This window comes from Ambystoma mexicanum, chromosome 5p (assembly GCF_040938575.1).
Source record: "Ambystoma mexicanum isolate Mex_15411 chromosome 5p, UKY_AmexF1_1, whole genome shotgun sequence".
Classification (NCBI taxonomy): Eukaryota; Metazoa; Chordata; class Amphibia; order Caudata; family Ambystomatidae; genus Ambystoma; species Ambystoma mexicanum.
In genome coordinates this window covers 547,572,623-547,596,678 of record NC_090930.1, presented here as the reverse complement: position 1 = coordinate 547,596,678, position 24,056 = coordinate 547,572,623, and the positions used below count along the sequence as shown (strand labels likewise).

Here is a 24,056-nt window from a genome sequence, read left to right as displayed (position 1 = left end):
TGATGTGGTTGGCTTTGGCTGGAAGACGTCACTGGGCAGCCTCGTGGGTTGGGCTGGGCCTGGCCGGGTGGCGGAGTTCATCCAGGCGGTGTTGTGGGGCCATCGTGGCCAGTGGCAGAGATGAATGTCTTTTCCTGACTTGTTAGCCCTAAGCCGTGCACACCGCAGTCATTCAAACATTCTGGTATTATTTTCTTTAGTAGTAAGTTGTAAAGCAGTTACTCACAGACAGAGAGAAGAGCAGTTTCAGTAGAGTGAAGTTTGTGGGTTTGTTGATTTGTGGTGAAGCGTTGTTTATTTTACAATTCCACACCATTTCATAAATCTGCACCACATTTTGCATAGATACCTGTTAGGACCCTTGGGACATTACTGGCAACATGACATTTGGACAACCCACCCCGTACCCCAGATTTCAGCACAAGCCAAATTTTGTTTGTGGATTTGTGGCTTTTCGAAGTGTTGTTCCTGTAAGGAACTCGTGGTGGCAACAGTAAAGACAGATACAAGTGATCACAGTTCAAGGGTGTTTGTTAAACTGTATGCGGGGGCTGAGAAAAATGCCTAATCTAACCCTAAAGCTAACATGGGAGCACGCTACGACCATCAAATAATAATAAGGCAGTCCAAGTAGCATCTTGCAAATAAAAAGGGCTTATACTAAAAAAGACTATTGCCAATCCTTACTACCAATTTACAAAAAGAGTGTGGGCTAATGTTCACCAGAAAAGAAAGAAGTGTTCACAAAATGATAAGTCAGGATGGTATGGCCGGGTCTCCCTTCCCCACGTTTTAGGCACGGAAAAAGGAGGAACTTCTGAGCACATCACCCTCCTGGGCCTCGTTAACACGAGGTTCACAGTTACAGTTCAACGATATCGAAACCTTCAGAGGCCAAGTTTCTTTCCTGCAAAAGTCTCTTGCCTTAGAAGGCATGGTGATTCACAATGACAAACAAACAAACAAAAGTTCCTTCAGTGGTTTGGCACCTGGGAAATTGCTCTTAGCCCTTAGGATCTCCCTCCGTCGGGCACAGATCATCCTTGTAAAGTGGCCCGCCCTCTGTCGGGTTCACTACGGACTTCTTTAACACAGTTCATGCAATTTCAACACAGTTAATGATTTGCTTATTTTCATCAGAAGACATGGGCTCCCTTCTCCTAGCTTTCTTTCAGCATCCCTCTGTCCGGTTCACAATTGCCTTACTTAACAGTTCATAATCTTATCAGAAAGCGGGCTTCCCTTGCCCTAGCTTTCTATCCGCCTTGGGTCAGAGACTTTCGATTGTACAAAGGATTTGATGTAACCTTTGTTGGACCACTTTGACATATCACAGTGCCCTTTTCTGGGGCCCTCTGGTACTTGCAGTTTTCAACACATACAGGGCCAGCAAGAGTCCTTCGACTGAGCACTCCTACGGCCTTTGCTGAAATCCAGGGGAAGGGGTGGGGTGTCCAGATATAATGCAGCTTGTAATGTCTGGAGGGTCCTAACAGGTGACTGTGCAAGATTTGGTGCAAGTTGGTGAAACAGTGTGAAATTCTATAGGGAACATATGCAAAGCTACAACCCACACCAAACTTTTCACTTTTGCTGAAATCCGAGGAAAGGGGTGGGGTGTCAAGATGTCATGTAGCCAGTAATGTCTGGAGGGTCCTAACAGGTGACTGTGCAAAATGTGGTGCAGATTGGTGAAACTGTGTGAAATTGTATAGGGAACATACGCGAAAACCACAAACCCACACCCTCATTTGCACTTTTGCTTAAATCCAGGGGAAGGAGTGGGGGTTCCAGATGTTATGTGGCCAGTAATGTCTGGAGGGTCCTTACATGTGACTTTGCAGAATTTGGTGTTGATTGGTGAAACAGTGTGGAATTGTATAGGGACATACATGAAGCCACAAATCCACACCCAAATGTGCAATTTTGCTGAAATCCAGGGAGAGAGGTGGGGTTTCCAGATGTCATGTATCCGGTAATGTCTGGAGGGTCCTAATAGGTGATTGTGCAAAATGTGGTGCAAATTGGTGAAATGGTGTGGAATTGTATAGGGAACATACGCAAAGCCACAAACACACAAAGCACAAACACACAAACCCAGAGACTTTTGCTGAAATCCACGAAAAGGGGTGGGCTGTCCAGATGTCATGTAGCCAGTAATGTCCAGAGACTCCTAACAGGTGACTTTGTAAAATGTGGTGCAGATTGGTGAAACGGGGTGGCATTGTATAGGGAACACATGTGAAGCCACAAACTCACAAACCCAGAGACGTTTGCTGAAATCTGGGGAAAGGTGTGGGGTGTCCAGATAACATGTAGCCAGTAATTTCTGGAGGGTCCTAAAAGGTGACTGTGCAAGATTTGGTGCATATTGGTGAAATGGTGTGGAATTGTAAAGGGGACATACACAAACTCACAAACCCACAAATGTTCACTTTTATATATATGTAGATTAGACCTTTGAGCTCAGTAGAATATTTCATTTTTCTCTTGCACAGCCAGATTCATTATATTTAGTTACATTTTTCTTCCAGTTAGAATTGATTCAAATTCCAATATGATCATGTTCTTATGATGGAATGCTATTGTGTGATTCTATTTCAGGTGTACATCATGCACTGCTAGCATTGCTTCAATATTGTCTAGAAAAAAACTCTAGTCAATAATGCCACTTTAAGGCACCCTTGACAGCCCTGATAAAGCTTTCAGGTAAACAATTTACAATGCTATCGACCAAATAATGTGCGTAGGCTGAAAAATCTGTGATATTCTCTGCAACAGTGATATGCTTAATAACTGCTACATACATCTCCTTCCCCAATATCCCAGCATTCAAAACAAAACTCATCCTCTACCCATATTATGTTACATCCATCCGCTCCCTCTCACTACCCCAATTAAGACCCTCCTCCACCATCTGCGCCACGCCTAATCCCCCTTAAATTCTGTCAGCTGCACCGCTGCTTCATTCCCTCATGCATAATGGTTCTTGACCTATCCCACATCTTCACCCACATAGCTCCACCCCATTTCCTTACCCTCATTTTCAGTGCCGTCCTCATCCCTTTTCATCTTTCACAATGTGCCTCTACATGGCATATCCAACCTACCCCACCACCATGATCTGCATCCCGTCTTTTGAATCCCAAGATTCTGCTACTCTGCCTGCCACTAGATCTGGCATAGTTTGGAGCCCACATTATGAGTATGGGGGCAATGGTAAACGCACATGCTCTTTAAATGAGATCTTCCTATTTTCTTTCTAAAAACGCATCATTTTAAATTTAGATTAAATATGATATTTACTCCATGGGGTACATAGAAACTACTGCATGGGGTAAATAAACAATACTTATCCAATGCAATCCCTTATAATGATCTCATATGGAAAATATCTCATGTCATCCCAACTCATAATTAGGTGGCATTTAACAAAAAATGGTATTTAAAATACCACATATTGGATTCCAAGATGGCTGCCAGGAATGATGGAACTTAGAAGTTGGAGCTCCATCCACCTGACGCTTGAAACCTCACTTAAAAGGACTAATTGCTCCAGTTCAGGATGGCAGACAAGTAAATGTGGCAGTGTAGGATCAAGAAGCTGGTTGATCTCCCTGAAAACAGCAGAGGGTATTTATGTGCATTCTACCGGGTACCCTGCCATTAGGTGTAAGGAAAGATGCAGCAAAGGAGATCAGCACATCGGTCCTGCTGAACAGCGGACTCCCGGACACCATTGCACGATATAGAGGGAGCACAAGCACAGAGATTGCTGATAGCTTCCACTAGAAGGAGGTAAGTGGGCACTGGATGCTTCCGATGCACGAGCAACATCCATATTGCAACAGGGGGTTTGCCGGCAGAGGAGAGGCAGCCTTATGGAGAATCAGATGGATGTATGCCGTGCATGGACAGCTCCCAATTGGTGTGTGCTATGAGGAGCTTGGTATGCGCTTAGCAATCAATGGTGAGCAGCGGGACCGTGGGGTACTTGGAGTGGGTTCCCCGGGAGACATTTTAGAGGAGAAATGGGTTGATAGCGGGGCCAACAAGAGAAGGCTGCGGGTGAGTTGCATCAACAGAGAGGCATATTACTACGGAGTGAGGGCGTCTTGGCAGCTGCTCCGGCAGAGGTTGGGTTCCCAAAAGGGAGTTTGCATCGGGTTTATGGTTGATAACTTGGATTGCTCGAGTCATGCCTGTTAGTAAATTTAAAGGGGACATTCTGATCATTTGCGGATTTAGACCTTAAGTGATGCAAGAGTCTAGCAGCACAAGACTGTCTTATTTACTGGGCTCTGAAACTGCTATTCACTGCCTCACACTGAGATTCAGGTGGGGTCCAGCAATCAGCTGGTTCTAAATGCTCGGGGAAGAGGAACATCCTCTCGGTACAGGGACATTTTCTCTGCTTTCACAGCTGGGGTCAGTGGCACCCACATAGCTCTAGAGTTGTATTGAAACAAAATGAAGGATATGCCCACCGCCACAAAACCACCTAAGAAAACTCAAGAACGCAACCAGCAGAAGCTGTGGAGGAAAGAAAGGGAGCACAAATCGTCTACTCACCAGAAGTCATCACAAAGGAGGTATTCAGAGAAACAACCCTTGGAAGAAATGCCAGTCAGCATTTAAGACCTCCAACAATGTTTCCAGGAATTCCAGGAGAAATGAGAAGGTACAATTCAGACACAGTTCAATAATATGAGATCTGAACTGAATTTATCACTTCACATACTGAAAGGAGATGTAGATAAATTGGAAGAAAGGGTAGACACTAAGAAAAATGCCCTACAAGAGATGTCAGAAGAGTCAAGAAAGAGTGAGGCACTACTAGAACAATTGGCAAGAGTGACACAAAACTTGGAATTAAAAACTGAAGACCTACTAAATCGTTCAAGGAGAATGATCATTCGGATAAAAAACCTGCTTGAGTCAATAGAGGATAAGGATATTAAAGATACAGTGAGTCAAATCGTTGGGATATTCTGGGCAGAGATGAACAGCTAAAGATCTTGATGGTCTGGATCGATTGATTAGTCCCCAAACTACAGGGTTAAGGTATTAGACTGAGGGATGTGGTGGTAGCAATGACAAGGTGCAGTCAAAAAGAACAGATCCTGACTCCAACATACAGCTTTTCCAGGATCTAGCACAGTCGACACTCGTAAAAAGAAGATTAATGAGCCCAGTAGTGAGGGCTTTATTTCAGGTGCAAATCAAATGCAGCTGGACATTTCCCTTCGGCCTGCTTTTCACTTGGTATTGCAAATCCCATTGCGTAAGTACATGTGAATAGGCAGATCAAATATTACAGCTGACGGAGTAGCTCTCTACAGGTGTGAATCGAATCAAAGCCAACCATCTAACTTATCAAAACCAACATAATGGGAATGGCCCACAATGACAATGAACAGGCAAAGGAGAAGGCCCCGGAATGGAGACTTGGACAGCAAATCTGCTAATGAACAATCAAGCCCTCGCAAAAGGCCCACTTGAGACACTGGGAGGGGGGAGGGTTATCACCTCCAAATTGACAACATGGGCTTTTGGCCGGATCATCCGGTACAAAGAGAGCAGTCAGGGTGAGACTTATGGGAGGGACACAGACTTGCAATCTGTTGAATGGGTTTTAGGGTACCCGCACAGTTTTTCTCTAGTTATCTTAGTCAGGCTCAAGCCTGGTATGAGTTACTTCAGGGAAATATTGGCTAGCTCTTGGGAATGTTATGGTTGGTTTGGTGAGGGGGGATTGTTGGGAGGGGTGGGACAGAGGGGAGGGGGGACGAAACATCGACAGATGTTTCTCAATGTTGAATTTAAACACACTAACCATTGATCACTTATGATGCGTGCAAAGTGATACCTGCATGTACACTTATGGAGGGGATAGGCCAAGTGACATTCAAGGTACTCACATATAATATTAGGGGATTGAACTCCCCAGTTAAATGGAAGAAAATGGAACACTTTTTTGGGTAGTGTTACGGTGGATTTCTAAACTTTGACCTGGTGGGCAGACGTTGAGGAGGCCACCCTAATTTAGTGCAACACGGGATCCTTCTGGACAAACCAGACCAATCTACGGTAGCTTAGCAGGCTGTCAAGACTAAGGGCCTCATTACACGGACGGCGGTAAGGGTTAACGGTCACCGTTAATGGCAACGGTGACCGTTAACTCTTACCGCCGTACTACGAGGTCCCTTTGCGGGTTGGAGGATTTAACGCCTGCTTCTTGCAGGCGTTAAAATCCAATCCGCTAAGGGACCTCGGAGCTAATTACGGCACCGCAAAATTGCGGTGGCGTAATTAGCGCCTTCCCCATTTCCATAGAGCCCTATGGGGCAGAAATGGGAATGGGGAAGGGCAATGGCGGAAAGGGGATTTACCGCCCCTCCAACCTTGGAATGGGGCGGTAAATCCCCTTTCCACCAAGGCGGTGCCGGTATTTTACCGGCATGAGCCATGGCGCTAATAGCGCCATGGCTCACCGCCTACCGTGTAATGAGGCCCTAAGTCTCAGGAGGGATGAGAGTGATCGAAAGCCCACAATGAACACACACAGTAAAACTGCATAGAATACTCTTAAACAAGTGTATATCAAAAATACATTTATTATATGGCTTATAACTAAACACGAATAAACCACAGTAATAGAAACAGTTACAACACATGCCTTACACTATTTACCATATATACAAATGTGTTTTTCCAAATGAAGATAAGGGGGAGAACACAACCACAACCTGCAACAGAAGAGCTAAATTACCACATATATCTCATTAGGAAGTTCCTCTGAGTCGATCCCTAACTTATGCAGCCCAATCCTAAGAAGTGGGGAGCCTTATGCTCAAAAGTACAGCAATTTGTTAACAACACGCAGTCATGCGTAAAAAGCGAAAGCGAGTCTTCTTCAGGGAGCTGTAGCAGTTCAGGAAGGGGCTTGAGGCGATGAAGAACAGTGTCCTATTATTTGAGGAGGGTCTACCCTTGCAAGTAGAGCGACTTTTGAGGTTCGGGAATAGCTAGGGAGGGCAGGCTAGCCCAGCTAAGGTGAGTATCTTTTCTGGGATTCTTGTGCATAAAGAACAAGGGCTGTGCCTGGGGACCACCGGTAAGCGATGCCAGTACTCACCGACGCTTGACACAGTCCGAGACAAACTTTGCCAGTCTCGTCCAGGCCGCTTATAGGTTCAACCCTTGCAGTTACATGTCAGTCCAGCTCTCAGTGGCTGCTGGACTGGATGATCATCTGTGGTGGGACAGCAGCCTTTTCTCAGCTCTCGATGAAGAAAGGAAGACAGTTCCATTGCAGCACATCTCAGGGCAGAGGGAGGCAGGTATGCAAGGCTCCTACAATTACCGTCACCACAACAGGGTGACACAGGGACCACAAATGCTTGCTGCATGGTGCAGTCTCATAAATCGTGACCCAGAGGATCTAAGAATATGGATTTTGGCGGAAGATGGCACAGGACCACAATTTAGCAATTCCCAAATATTGAGTGTCAACTCAGAAAAGGCAGCACTCCTATACGCTACCCCGGGTTTGAGCTCATCAGTTTGCTGAATGTCCCAGGAACACTTCTGATGAGCATCCTTTCGAGGGTAAGCAGGAGGTGCCGAGAGTAGTTGGTCCCACTACTCCAAAGGTTCAGGCTTTCTGTAATCAATACAAAAGCAGGGGTCCGATAGGACTACAGTGGGGTCAGGGTGCCAAACCTTACAGCATGTCTCTGGCAGTTCCATGAGTCTGCTCTTTCATTTGAGGATGCTTGGCTCCTCCTGTAGTTCAGTGTGAACTTCAGGTGATCGACTTGGAATGGATGCAGAGCCCCTTCTCTCTCCAAGATTCATTTCACGCTCCAATCTGGGATAGCCAAAGGAAGATCTGCTCTCTTGAATTCATGCAAGGCATGGGACAATCATGGCCCACAGTGGTTCCATTCATTCAGGCAATCCAGACATACTGTCATCAGTAGTGTGGATTGAGACCAGACAGTCCCAACCCTCTTCCTGGGCACTAGCTTGCGTGGCATACAGGTGCCTGCAAAAGATGTGGTTTTTGTGGGAGGCTACATGCCCAAATAAGGAATACTCGGGTCACTTGACCTGGGGGAAGGCAAAGGGATGAAATGGCCAAAGGACAGAACAAAAGACTTTGTGGCACTGCCATTTTCGGCCGCAGTGTTGAGCCAAACACAGTAAACACGTTTTGGTTCAATTAAAGAAGTCAAATTACTTTAAAAGTAAACTGCTTCCACCAGTTCGTCCAAGGCACACTTCACAATCACTCTTTAGTGGTTGTCTAGGGCCATAAAACAAAAGGACCTCTATGTGTGGTACTGTAAGGTACTTGGCATATAGATAAAAAGTTACCAAGAAATGGCAACATAGTCAAAGACTAAGGGAAACATAGTTTCCCAGTACTGGCAGCCTGAATGATGTGTCAGTTTCCCCATAACAGATGAGCAAAAGCCCAGAGGAGTGCAGATGAAGGCTGCGCTCCACTGGAAAAAGTCAAGTTAGGTAAGCCAAACAAAAGCAAAATGTTTGGGAGGGTCCATAAATGGAGGGAAAATTGCACCTAAGGGAAATCTTTCCTAACAGGAGGGAGAAAATGGACATACTAGCCCTTCAAGAGACTCACATACAAAAAATTGATAAATAAAGATATCCACAGATATTTCAGTCTAATGCCTCAGGGAAATAGGGTTTGGGGTGAGTTCCATTCCAATATGAGTCTTTACATCATAGATACCAAACGAGATAAAGAAAGAAGGCTTGTAGTTGTCAAATTTCATATGGGTGGAGCAACTTACACAGTGGCATCGGTTTAGTCCTCTAACTCTGGACAAGATGGCTATGTTACTACAATCTTGACCTAAGTGACCTAATTAAAGGGGTTTGCTGAGGGGGACATTATATTCATGGGGGATTTGAATATGGCCTAGGACCTACTGAAGGATAGGAGTTCTAGTCTATACCATAATTAGAAAGCCCCATCTAAAAAGATGAAGGATAAGGATGGAGTCTTTAAACCTAATGGATATTTGCTGAGTTCTGCAGGGGGAGTCTAGAGGGTATTCCTCCCACTTGGATGCTCTCCTAACCTTCTCCTGTATAAACTATATTTGGCACTGCATATCTCTAATAGGTGGGGCAGAGGGAATAGACATCGGAGCCATAGCTCTGTCAGATCCTGTTTCTCTCTCGCTCACTATTCATAATAGCAGGGAAGGGAGAGGGTTATGGAGGTGGAAACTGCCAGAATACTGTTTCAAAGATAGAGTTTTGGTTAGCGAGGTGGGGGAAAGAATTGGGGAATTGCTTTAGCACAATACGTCCACTGACAACCAGAAACATGTATTGTGGGATGCTTTAGCTCATTGAAATACAAAATATACGTGACAAGCAAATAAAACAATTAGAAATGGATATGGAAAATGAACTTAAAGGCTATATGAGCCAAATGGAAAACAGGGCAGACATAGTCCTGAGGAAAGAATTAGAGGCCAGTTGGCAGAATTAGAGGCCAGTGGGATATTCTCCGCACAAAACGAGCAGAAAACGTCCTTCTATATTTGCATCAAATATATTATGTACAGGCCAACAAAGCCGACCATCTATTGGCAAGACAAAGGGGTGGCACAAATGATTTTGAGGTTAAATAATAAACATGGAACAGAGGTAACTGCAACCCCGGACATAATGGAATTGTTCTCAGATTTGCATTGGAAGTTGTACAGCTCTGATTTTCCTTGCGAGGACTCACAGATCCCATATTTGAAATCAATTCCACTCCAGAAGATATCAGCGGGAGAAAGGGAGGGGTGTGAAGCAGGTATAACACAGGAAAAGATAAAGTCAGTAATTAAATCACTGCCCCTACATAAATCTCCAGGCCCCTATGGGTATATGGCCCTTTTTTTATAAGATTTGTAGGATGACGTTAATCCCGAAATGAGCTTCCCTTTGTAATACTTTCACGGTGAGTGGACGGATTATCTTGACAATGGAAGCAGGCAAGGTAGTGTTGTTTGCCAAGCCCAATAAAGATCCCACGCTATGAAGCTCTTATCGTCCAATAGCGCTTATTAATATTGATGCAAAGATCTTTACAAAACTTCTGGTGAATCAACTAGAAATTATTTTTCCCAACTTGATAGATTCTGATTAGTCGGGTTTCATTAAAAAAAACAGGCAAACATTTGATAACATTCGCTGGGTATGCAATTTGATTGAAAAAGTTGTCAAAAAAAGGTACCTACCTTGATGTTTGCATTAGATGCGGAAAAAGCATTTGACCGGGTGTAGTGGTCATTTTTATTTAATACAATGGAGCATAAGGGATTTGGGTTTAACTACATGCAATGGGTTCGGGCTAACTGCACCAACAATTCATTTGCCGATTAAAGGGAGTTTGTCCCTGATCATCAAGTGAGGCAAGGGAACAAAACAGGGGTGTCCTTTGTCCCCACTACTGTATGCACTAAACCTAGAATCACTCCTATCTTGGATAAGAACAGCGCAGGATGTTCATGGAATAGGATTCAGGATTGAAGAAAATAAGGTAATGGCCTTCCCTGATGACATGCTTCTTATGGTATCAGAACCTGAAACTTCACAACAGTCTCTATCCCACATACTTCATGATTTTGGGGCTATAGCCAGGCTCAAGATTAACATGCACAAATTGGAGATTCTAAATCTGTCAGTCCCAGAGGAACAATAAGAACAATTAACAATGGGCATGCCCTTCCACTGGGCCGCGAACCACATAAAATACTTGGGAGTGAATATTACTGACAAGAAAGAGTTACTATATGCTGCAAATGATATCCCTCTGTTAGATATAATGAAACACAATATTTTGACTGGGGAGGATAAATGTTATTGAAAGAGTAATGTTTCAAAGATTTTATACTACTTTCAGGCCCTACCAATACCCCTTCCGCAATTATTTTTTCAAGATCTTCATGAAATTAAACAAAGTTCATATGGAACAACAAGAAACCCAGAGTGGCTTTGAGGCTTCTTAAGGTGCCAATACACAAAGGAGTGCTCTCTCTACCGAATGGGTAATCAAAGAATGCTTTATGGGGAACCATGGTAACATTTGGTATAGGATTGAGAGGGCTGTGGTGGGAAAATCTTTAAAGCAGGCCCTATGGATCAAGAGATCTGATAGACCAGTAAACATGCACCTTAGCACAATCACAAAGGTAGTCGAAGATCAATGTGATACGCTAGTACAGCACATTGGGATAACAACATTCCCATTGCCGTTCTCCCCAATGTTTGGGAACCCACAATTTCAACCTTGATTAGAGTGGGGAGTGCACATTATGTTGGAAGTTGCTGAATGTATTAAGCTGAGGAATATGTTTGAGGGACAAGCCAATAAATCATTTGAAGAATGCAAACAACAAGTTTGAGGGACAAGGCAATAAATCATTTGAAGAATGCAAACAATAGTTTGGATTAAGGGAAAGCAGCTGCAATCAGACAGTTAACCTCATTTGAAATTTTAATCTTCACAAATTCAGGGGAAAAGATATCTAATCTCAGTTCTTTATAAAATATTTTCTGATTTACCTACACAACCAGATTGGACGTTTATGAAAAACGTGGAGAACATGTTAGGGCATCCCATATCAGAAGTGCAATGGGCAAGATTTTGGAGGAATATAGTTAAATTGACAAGAGTGATCCAAATCAGAGAGACGTGGATTAAAGTTGTGGTTCAATGGCACTACTCCCCAGCACAGTTACATGGCATTTATCCTACTGTATCTCGGGAGTGTGGGAGTGGGTGTGGTGAATTAGGAGACTGGGCTCATGTGTGGTGGTCTTGTAAAGGCATAAAGTGTTTTGGTCCAAAGTAAATAAGAGAATTAAGGACATATTCGGGTCCCATATAAAAGAAGTATAACGGAATATGTACTACGGATGTGGAAAGAGGACATTGCTAAAATGGTGAAGCCCAATGCAAAGCATGGGCAATTGTTGATATAGCAGCACTCTTACCAGTGGCTAAAAGATGGAAGCATGCAGAACCACCGTGGAGCAAGATTGGATATTGAAAATGTGGAACTTTGTCACCCTGGAATGAGTCACTTACATGATCCAAGGGGATTATTCCTGATTCAGTGCCGACTAGGGTCTGGTACTCAATTGTCTTCACATTGGCTTTAAGGAAACTGTCCACAAAGACTACAAATACTGGCAAATTGTTAATTGCATTAGCGATGAACAGTGTGTAGTTGTAGGGGATATTATATTCTGTTACGGAACGGTTGGGTGGAAGGGGGGATGTACAGGGTAAGGGGGTTGTTGAAAAATGTATAAACTCAATGCAAATAACTTCAGAAAAATACCACAGGTTATTACCATTACCCCATACACATAATGAGCCACATAATCCCTCCCACCGTACACTGCCTTCATCACAAACATTTCTTCATCTTCTCATCCTGCCATCCTATGGGACATGCCAGCTTCCCCATGCATCCCTACACCCTGTCAAATAATGACTGCATCTCTTCATGAAATAAACGTTCTGTTTCCCCCAGATGTCAAAGCCTTAACACCCCACTTACTTTACACCTCAATGAACAACTCCCAATCTTGTCCATGGCTCCTCTTCTACTGTATCAAGACATCCATCCCTCATTCTATTGAACACTCATCAATGGACACTTCATGGACAAATACCACTACACCATGCACACTCTCCACAGTGACATCTAACAGTTTCCTGCTCATTACAAACCCTTTGTTAAGAGCTGACACTGACCCAATAATTCATAAAGCAATCCAGTCTGGCCACAATACATTCCTGAACAATTAATCATTCAAAAGAGCTGACTGAATGGTCACATCATAAAAAAGAAAACATCACTACTGCTCTCAACCCCTGCCTGTGAATGCCTCCACCTGAAGGGCAACCTTTCTCCATACAGCTATCAGTCCTTCCTGCTATTCTACAACCTCTAACACCTCACAATTCAGCAGGTGCGTCCTCTTTCAGTGATGCTGTTGTTTCAATTATTATCAATCACCCTAAATCTACCGTCCAAGAGACTTTATCACCAGATTTGACATACCTGATGTTAACTTCACCATGCAGAAGCCTGACCTCCAACTTGGATACCTTTTCTAATACCAACTTCTTTTGAATATGAGTCATTCAGCTCGACTCACCTGGTTGCCATGCTCTCATATCGTCTCGGGAGGATGCCTCAGGGGCAACGTGCTCACCTTGGAAGCAAGACAACACTGAGCAACACAGGTTCAATCCCCAGGTCCGCGCTTAGGAACCTCTGGGTATTAAGTGCATTATAAATAACCTATCATATCATATCCAATTATTTGACAAAGGTCATCTTCCATTAAATGACGACCATACCATCACCTACAAGGTCCTGAAAATAGAACCTTCAACAGTGGTGGATGGTGTAGAATGGCAGCTGGGAATCACCAATGGCATATTTGGGACCCTCTGGGTCCTGCAAGACTCTAAATCCAATTTCATCATGGACTGAATACCTTTCACTCACTCCATAATGTAAAAGAATCTGCACTGCAGAATCTTTACATTTTCAAAGAATCTGAACATATTTAGAGTCTTTGAAAATGCCAAGCAGACAGGTGTTCCCTGTTAAACTGCACAGTGCTGTGCATGGGCCAGGGTAGGGTGTTGCAAAGCAGCTCAACCCTGACACATGCATTGCACTGCACAGAGTATCAAATAGACCTGAACACCATTGACAGTAATGTCACAGCCTTCATTGTGTTCCTTAGGTCCCCAGGAGTAGAGCCTCATTCGATGCATTGAAGTCTTCTTCACTCCTCCCTCCCCCTACCTGGCTCAAATCTTAAGAAAGAATATCATGTTAGCCACTGGCAGTATGAAAGTGATGCATTGGAGGTATATTGTGTTGACAGATCTCATGTTCTGTTTTGAGTACAGACTGCACGAAAATTAATTTTTCCAATGGCAAATCTAGCATGTATTGTCCGGCAATGCAGCAATGAAGCAGGACAGCATAACCTCATATGTTGAGCACAGGGAGCATGACAATATGGTTTTATCGGGCAATGCTGGCATATATTGGCCGCTGGCAGCTTGAAATTTTGTTTTATTTTGGCAATGTTGTCTTGAATTGTAGTGCACTGGTAGCATTAAAGTAGGTAACTACTGGCATATTGTTTTGTTTTCAACATTCAAATTGTTCACTTCAAATGCATAACTTCTTGATTCACGAAAGGTACAGACAGTAAAGAATTACTACCTTTGGAAGTTTTGATCACAAACCACCCACTGAAAACATTCTTAATAGACAATTTATGATGTTTTAGTGAACATATTCCTTAAAGTCAATTTATGATGTTTTAGCATCCAGTTTCTGGTGATCTTGCTCTGCATAATCAATGATATATGATATGTGTCAGATACTACACCAATGCATATCCATTCACTTTGGTTAAAAAGGAACTTGCTATACATAATGAACAATAATTAATCCTCGCATATAGATTTGCTTCCACCTTGACCTACACCAAAGTTGACATTCATCTGAAACTTTTTCCGGAAAGAGCCAAAAATGACAAGAGTTCTTAATCAAAACTGGCCAATTCTTAAACAAGGTGTGCGCATGACTAGTCTTTTTTAGGATCTTCCTATCTGTAAAAGCAGGTCAAGTAACAATCTACTGAACTTAATCATAAGAGCACAACCCTCAGTTATTCAACATCAATGGATTCTTGGCAACAATGGGCCTCATTCCGCGTGGGGCGGTAAGGGATAACGGGCACCGGTAAGGAGACCGGTGCCGGTAATCCCTTACCGCCCTACTACGAGTTCCCTTAGCGGGTCCCTCCTTTAACGCCTGGTCTGACCAGGCGTTATGGACAGGACCCGTAAAGGGAAATCAGAGCCAATAACGGTACCGCAAATTGCGGTACCGTTATTAGCTACTTCCCCCTTCCCATTGGCCCTATGGGGGCTCACATGGTAATGGGGAATGGATTTTTCAATGGGGACGTACCGGTCCCATAAAGGTCGGACTAGACTGGTAAGTCCCCATTGAACGAGACTGGTGCCGGTACCGTTATTGGAGGCAGTCATGGCGCAAATAGCGCCATGACTACCAGCAATCTCGGAATGAGGCCCAATGTCTCTCCTGTCCTTGTTTAAGTTGTCAGAATTGTAACTCTTTCATCCAAGGTAACTATGTGTGTCATCCTTACACTGGAGACCCAATTCAGGTAAAGCTGTATGCCACTTGTGACTCTATTAATGCAAATGTTCCAATTTGATGTTCCACCGGACTGTACTACATTGGGCAAATGACTCGAAAAGAAAATATCAGTTGGAATGAACTCATCAAAGTTTCCTTTGTCACGATATTTTCTGCTGAAAGTTCATGCAGTTTCTCAGATGAGGTTTTACATTTTGCAAATTGTATATCAGCTCATTCGAGGTGAGAACATGTAACCGTTACTTCTAACGCTTTGGATTAATGGTTTAGGTCCCATCGACTCCACGATGAACTGAAATGTATATGAATTGTCTAAAGTATTCTTTATTATATCAATCTGCACATTAGTATTCTTTGTGTTATTTGCAGCATTGTTACTCAGTTTCATTTTACCCGCTGTTCCATTGCCTCAGCTATTTTTTCCATTTTTCCTTTCCTATTCCCACTTTCTGAGGCCTGTTTCTTTTCCATTTCTTACACTTCCCTTCTCCCTCCTGCACTCCCTTCATTTCCCCTAACTCTCCTCCCCCCTTTTCTCCTCTCCTTTCACCTCTTCCTCCCTTCCTTCCCTCTCTCTGCCCTGGCCTCCCATCTTCACTTTCATTTAATATCATATTTATTTTTTCCTCAATGTAGTGTTCATTTTTTTATTTAATCTCTCTTTCATGTTCTTCTTTGTTGCTTCCACTAGTTTTATTTGGTTTTGAGATTACTTCCTATTCATCTTTTTTAATTAAATCATCATTGATTTTTCTTACTCAATTTACTTTGTACGTGTGGTTATGTTTTGTTGTGTATGCAGGGCTCCTGTTCATCCCCGAGTTTGTCAGTCAATCAAACAAACTTTATTCGGAAATTACACATTCCCATGAAATGCATAAAATAAAACATCACTGAAAAGAATTCAATATAACATGTATACAATTGATAACCTACTTCGGATATGGTGTGAGGGAACATAGGTCTCTGCGCACAACCACCACAAGTCTCAAAATGCAGGTAGCTGATGGCTGAAAGGTCAGGCCTGGATAGAGGTGTTCGCCATTTTATGGAACCACTTTGCAATACTTAGAGCTTTGTCAGAATTAAGACCAATCTCGGTAGGCCTATCAGAGCTACTTCAGCAGTCCCTGCTTCCAGGCCCATATCACTCTGTACATATGCTATTTGCAGTCCTACATTGGTAATGGAACAATTAGTCGTCATTATAGTGTAAGAAAGAAAAATGGCATGAGCTAAAAAAGTATATATAACTCGGGTGCTCAGTTTCTGCATATTTTTCTAAAATTAATGTAAAGGAAGGCGTGTTGTTAGATATCAAAAGCAGGCAATCGTTTTTTGGAACATTACTTACTTTACTGGCCATCAAAATGTAGTTACACCGAGGTTAATGTGCATACGGGCTCCTATCATGCTACTAAACAATCCATGTTATATCGCTTTCCCAAATTGCTAGTTGGGAAATGTTATCATAATTACAACTAATGATTTCTGGCTAAACTATTCCTTTGGCAGAGGTTGATGATCTAGTGCCTAGGATCTGCCCTTCTTTGTTTCCCAAGGAGAATGAGGGTTTGAAGCTAGAAGATGGCAATTTGTGGTAAGCCTTTTGCAGGTGTACAGGCCCAGAATGTGTTTGCAATATAAACAGGCTCCAGGTTTATATTGGCTGTGCGTGTCATTAATTAAACAATATGACCCGAGCGGCGGGGGCATTACGGACTCAGGTAATACATAGCGGCTGTGCATGTCCTTATATGATGTCTTCTGAAGTACGGCCTCAACCATTTATGTCTTAGGTCCAACAGGTGTGTACTAATTACCATTATGTGTGGCCCACCTTCATCACTCTCTGACCCACAAACACATTTTCTGTTAGTATCTAACCAGGGCATACCGGTCTTCAGGGTAAATACGTTTAACCAAACCATCAACAGAATTTCCTTAGCCTCTGGTGCTTTATTTCGTCTATAATGACTTTCTGGCCCGCACCTGAGTACAATCTGTACCATTTCAATGATGGAAGGTTATCAGTGTGGCTCTGAGTCCTGCTTGCTTCAATGTCCCTTGCTCTAACTTTGAGCAACACCTTGCGCATCCCTTTTTGGCAGATGTGAGATTCCTGCCATATCTCCGATCCTCCACCTTTTCAGTAGGGCTAACTCCTTCCCAAACCTCAAATATCGGTTGAGGCCAGGGGGGCTCGACAGCTCTTTAAGCAGGTCCACTAGATTGTAACTCCTAGTGGAGTTTCAAGATGAAGTCCAGGATCCTCCTCTGAGCCTGAATCTCTATGCTGGAAACCCCTATGGTTTCCCTCAAAGCATCACCAGGAGTAGAGGGCAGCAATCTAGTCACCCTTTGTCAAAGAATATTCTATGGCACCTCCAGGCAGCTCCTGGCTACTTGCCCCCAAATTTCAATGCCATACAGTACTGTGGCCTGGGCTTTATTCTCAAGCACTTTCCAGCCTCATACTGTTGACAGAACCGTGCAGGCCCACCAAATCCCTGTGCTGCGCACTTAAATGCATTCTTGAACAAACCAAGCCCAGATAGTTAATTTGTTGAACTTGCTCTAATTTTTTGTTATCAGAGGCCCAAATATATCTTGGCCCCTTTTGCCGAACACCATGATCTTTTACTTTTCTGGGTTCCATTTTAGCCGGTGGTTGAACAGATATTTCTCAGTGAACCCCAAGCTTTTTTGTATTCCCACTGGAGTCAGGTCCATTAGGACCATATCATCCACATAGAGGAGAACACTTTTATTTGTTAGGCTAAAAGGCTCCGGAGTAAACCTGGGATTCATCTTGTGTGGCAGGAAGGTGGAATTGAAAGCATGAATAGTAAAGGGGCCAGCATGCAGCCCAGTCTGACACCTCAATTGGAAAGTCCTTAGTATATTCCCCTTTGTTACTGCAATGGACCGCCCATACTGTATCCTTGTATAATAACTGGATTAATAATGGAAGATCCAGCTGGTCCCCTAACCTGGCCAACTTGTCCTACAGGGTCCTATGGTCAACAGAATCGAGAGCCTGCCAAAGGAGGCCACGTACACCTGACCAGATCTCACCCTCGTATATTTATCTTCAATGCCATTAAGCAGAAAATTGTTCAAAAGCCTTTCCTGAAGCGTGCCTGGGCATCTGGGACTATATTATTTGCTACTGCCCAGTCCTCCAATCTTATGGCCAAGCAATAGCCAACATTTGTGCTTGAGGCGTGTAGAAAGTCAATTAGCCAATAGCAGTGAGGATCCCTTAATGACCCTTTCTTAAAAATAGGAACAATTAAACGTGTAGCCCATGATGATAAGCCCCTGCCAGACTTTTCTATTGCATTAAAAGGTTGACCTAGCACAAGGGGGCCACCTGCCTGGAAACCATCTAATGAGGTTTGGGTTTATCCCATCGGGCCCTGGTGCTTTCCTGCTCTTCATGTGCCAAGTGCATTTTAAAATCTCTTCTTGCCATATCCCTCCTGAGAAACTATTTGGTCTCCTGATGTCCCTGCTGAGGTTTGCCTTGGTTGAACATAGGACCCCACTAAAGTGCTTTAACGACACATCAGGGTGGATGCAATTCAGATTTTCCTCTCCAGTCTCCTCGTGACCCCTGGCCGCCAGCTGACAGAGCTTTTTAGCATGTTTTTCTTTAGTTGCCATATCCAACAAATCCCATTGTGACTTCAGAAACTACTGTTTCTTAATTTTTAGCATGCTTTTATACTTTTGCTTCATTGCAAAAAGTATCCCTGAGTTTCATGCCCCTTTTGCGACCTCCGTTGCTAAATGCTACTTTGAACGTCTGCACTCAAAGTCGTACCATGGGGAATTCATTTTACCCTTTTCTTTTAGGGTGCCTGCATTCTTTTCTTCAAACAGCGCTTTATTTAGAACAGCTGACCACAGCCGAGCGCCGAGGGCACCTATTTCCTCCCGGGTAGTACTGTTGTGATGCGTCTGTAGTGTTAGGGTCCTCCCATGTTCTTTATTACATCTTAGACAAGAGAGAGGAAGGGGTCACGTGAATCCAACCGCTGAAGGATCAAGCTGGAGCTCAATGAGGGGATAGGCCAGGCCAAGGATCATATAAAATCAGTCAATCTTTATTATATATATATATCTAATAACATTAAACATAATGCTGAAATCATGATAAAACAGCGTAAAATCAGACAATTAATCTTGGATCTCTCCAGTTAAAGTGCATATAGATCTTGTAAAAATATTATAGGATAAAGTGAACATGAAGTGCATAGTACAATTATAAATCACGAACATATTGCATCAAACCAAATTCCAATCTCAAAGGAATAGAAATTATTATAAATTCTAACAGACTTATACAGCCAAGAAAAAAGAAAAAGGAAAACCAAAAAAACTAATATAAGACAATAGAAAAAGGATTAAGAAAAAGGTAGGAGACACAACATCACAGGAATAAGGACATTCAATATTTCCTGTGAAATAAAATTGTTGTCCCCAATTGCAAATTAAATTTACAATGATATAACAAGCTAAAAGTGCATCAATGAAAACCAAATGAAATGCACTACTTGCCAATCCGACCTAAATAGTCAACACCCAGTACCTAGTGCAGTTCCCAACAATCTCATGGGCTGCGTTGGCATCTAAGAACAGGTAGTTTCGACGAACTATAAACGTTGTCTAAGGCGTCTATCTCTTTACCTAAAAAGAGAGAGAAGACTTGACAGTTGTCTTCCTCAGGACAGGACAGAATTGGTAATCAGTTCTAAAGAACGCATACAATTTCTTCGCATACAATTTTTTCCACACACAGTTTTTGACAGACAATGATGGATGTCTTGATGTTATTCCATATGTTCTTTCTTCGTGCGGTTCTTCCTCCCTTTGTATGGTTGGTCAATATGTTCCATCTTAGTTCAATTCACAACTGAATTTATATCAACCAGGAAAAAAAAAACAAAAAAGAAAGAAGGAAAGAAAAAAGTGTAAACCCATATGGTGTATTGCAACTTTATTGCATCTTGACATTCTAGGGAACAATCTCCCTCTCCTTTAGTTAGGGGGAGCTCGGGGGAATTGGGGTGACATTTACCAAACCAAGGCTAGGGGATTATGATCGCTCTCTGCACGGTTTATAGTCTCCAAGTGCTGGACCCGGTGGTAAGAGAACGAATCAAGTAAGCAATAGTCTGTGATAGATGCCCGCGGTCCTGCTACGAATGTAGGAATCTCCTGTTTAATTCCACCAAACAGTGGTTACCCATACGGTTATCCATCGTAAGACCCTTTAGATCGTGTTAGCTGATCATTTTTCTACTTCCTGGTATCCCATTTAATTCTTCCAACAGCATTAATTAATCTGGCCGGTATCATGATCGATTCCTAGTTTTGCATTAAAATTACTCATCACTATAAAAGCATCTACATTTGAATATCGATAGCAATAGGCAGCGTGCAATCGTTGTCCAACTGAGTCAGGGTAGTGCATTTAGGTGGAATGTACTTACTAACAACCAACATGTTTGCCCCATAAGGGTCCTCGAAGGTTCCCACTGATATCAGGAGAACTTCCTTGTCAGGCATCGGGTGTTAGAAAAACTGCAGTTCAGTTGATTTGTGACACAGGGTATCTAGGCCTTTTCTCCAATGACCCTTTATAGATTGTATATGCACTTACAGAGAAGACTTCAAAGTCTTGAAAACTTTCTTTCAGGTCTTCATCATCCTCCAGCTAGGTTTCTTGCAGACGGATTATGTCATGGGAATATAACAAGTTGGCAATCTACAGCGTGCCTCAATCTACAGCGTGCATCTTGTTCTTGACACCTGCTGTATTCCAGTTTAACAATGTTATCATGGAGGTGTCTCTGCCTTGAGCTGGATTGCCCCCACAGGGGGTTGTGTTGGCTAGTCCCTAGAGGCAGACACCTTCATCCGGCTTTGAACATCTCTCTCCATGACTTGTTTTGAAAGGTACATGCTGGTCTGCGCCTTAACGGCTTGCAGTGCTTGCTCCAGTTCTCACCAGACATGCCCATTAATACTGCCGGCTATCGGGCCAAAGTCTCCCTTGGACTTTGACAGGACTATCTCCTAACGGGCAGATTGTGCCATTTAATGGCTCCAACTGGGCATTTTGTTTATGGCAAATCTTGAATTTGGAATCCCGGGAGACAATAAGGCCTCTGCTGGCAAGGGCCTTCTTGCAGTTGATCACTTACATTCTTAGCAACCCTAATCAAATATTGCATCCTCTATAGAACATACAATCTTAGAGGATTCTTGATGTTGTGCGAAGATCTTGCAGGATAGGTCTTACAACCCCAACATCTCTGCGAGCGTACCTGCTAACACACGTTTATATGAATTTCTATTGTCGTGTGTCCACCCTTTAAATGTGCAGATCATGTTTAAACTCCTCCAACCTTCAAGGGTATCCTTATCTGAGAGAGTTGGTTGATTGGTCTGCTCAACACTTAATTGTAAAGCTCTTCAGTCGTCATTTAATCCACTGATTTTTGCCTGTTGCATCCTTGAGAGCTGTCAGAAGCGATTCTATATCATATTCTACTGCTGTGGGCGATGGTTCTATCCTCATAGAGTACGTGAAATAAATGATGCTACAGTGTTTCATAGCTGGGTATAGGGAGGACAAGTGGTCCTGGAAAGTACAACATAGGATTTAACATAGGATGTACAAAAGGTTGTGATGATCTATGAATTGCATTCTGGAGAAATAGGGCGTTAACTCTGAAGCCACAGCAATCATAGTACAATATTCCTATTGCTTCATTTTAAAGTTCCTAATAAAAGGCTTGTTCCCAACTTGCCGCACTACACTGTTAGTCAGGTACTCCATAGTTTGTTTAGAAGATCTCAGAACCAGCCCGACTGAATATTACTAAGCTGCACCACTACCTCTAGCCACACTATTCTTGAGATTGATAAAAGGTTATATGAAACCCCCATGGTATCCTTTGCACATTGTTCATTGACATGCTACAGGTGCTAAAATAACTACTGCACTGCTATTCACCAGAGAAGACACTTCATGGCTAAATTAAAAATCACATTCTTGACAATCTTATAATTGCTCGTCTCTTTGTTCGATCCTTGCCAATATTTGTCATTCCAGCTACATCTGCCATATAAACTGTTCACATTGATTTGCTTGTCAATGATGGCGGACCTATGTGATTCCATCAAAAAGATTTGGTCAAAGAAGAATTCATCATTTTCTTTTTAATGACATTCTATTGCAAATGTATTCAGGGGGAACCCCCTGCAGCCCTCCCCCACCTTTATTATTACACTCACCGACTCCCTGCATACATTTGCGCAGAAATTCGATCCAAATAATTAGATGTAATCTTCCTCGAGCAAATCGTCTGTGCAGTAAACTTCCTATACCACGATGGTAGGGGCACCAGACATCTCGGTTTTTCTGGGATTGTCTGGGTATTTGAACCTCTGCCTGGTGCCCCAAGACTTTTTTAAGTTTAAAAACCCTGTCCCGGGATTTGGGGATAGGGTGCATACCATCCTGGTTTTTTCCCAGATATCATGATTTTTCCATCGGTTTGGCCAAAAACCGGGATGCTATCAACCCAATCCCCAAATCCTGTATAGGGTTTTTAAACTTAAAACAGTCTCGGACTCCGGGAGCTCTCCTCACTCGATTTTCACCCCCTTCCACATACCTTCCACCTTCCTCCGGTCCCAATACGCGTTCTGTTCCTGTAACATGATACAGGACAGGCCACCCACATAAAAAGTAGGAATACAGTTTCACCGCTGAAGTTGTAGTCCTACTTCTATGTCAGTGGCCTGTCCCGGTTTTTTATTTTCAAAAACTGTTCACCCTACACGATGGCCACCTCCAATATTATGCATGTTCGCGCCCATTCCATAGAGAGATGAATCACATTACATTATACTGTGTACATTTAAATTTAATATACAGGTACAATACAAAAGCTCAACTCAATAAATAATGTACAAATAACAATGTGTACAAATTGAATGGTGTACATACAATTGCTGTCTTTCAGGAACTGCTGTGGTGACGATGACGAAGGCAACACTGTGGACAGACAGTCGGTATTGGACGCAGGCAGAGCGGCAGATGGACTGCAACTGGGAGCTGCATAAAACACGTCAGTGATCACTATAGAGGCTAAGAAATAAAAAAAAAATGCATATAATTAGAAATGTTCCCTAACTGTCTGACACGGGGGTGCTTGTCTTCAGTAGGCGTCGTTTTCACTGTATGCAGCAAAATGTGTTGGTAAGAACAGGAAGAAAAGACAGGATGATCGTGGAAGATTTTTGTAAGTTCCAGTAAAGTCACGCTTGAAGAATGTGTGGGTTTGTAGCGCACATATGTTAGCATCACATTGGTCCTCATTACGAGTGTGCCGGTCCGGACAGGTCTGACGTGGCGGGCAGAACGGCACCCGCTCGCAGTCTTTGGCGGAAGCAATGGCACTTTTGGACACGGTGCCGGTGCTTCCGTCCTCCCCATTCCCATTGAGTCCAATGGGACTCGAATGGGATTGGGGAATTACTTTTTCCAGTGCCTGGCTTTGGGAAATTAGCGGGACCACCGGGATTGTAATGCCCCGGTAATTCCCCAAAGCCAGGAGCCAGAAAAAAACTGGACTCCAGCGGCAGCTGTGCTGTTTTTACCAGCATGGCTACCGCCGGGGTTGTAATGAGGCCCATTGCCTCTGTGGGGGCAGCATGGTCAGCTTGCAGCAACCGAAGGGCAAGTAATGCACAGCAAGAGAGAGA

The 24,056-nt window shown here is 43.2% G+C and overlaps 1 protein-coding gene across 2 annotated transcripts in view; it reads left to right on the top strand.

The window, feature by feature from the left end:
• The window catches only part of LOC138481081 (xaa-Pro aminopeptidase 2-like), a 633,999-nt gene that overhangs the window by 254,195 nt on the left and 355,748 nt on the right, over positions 1 to 24,056 (top strand). For both annotated transcript variants that reach the window (XM_069612976.1, XM_069612977.1), the window contains one exon: positions 23,315 to 23,419. In XM_069612976.1, coding sequence (XP_069469077.1) covers positions 23,315 to 23,419 — 105 coding nt within the window. The remainder of the gene's footprint in view (positions 1 to 23,314; positions 23,420 to 24,056) is intronic.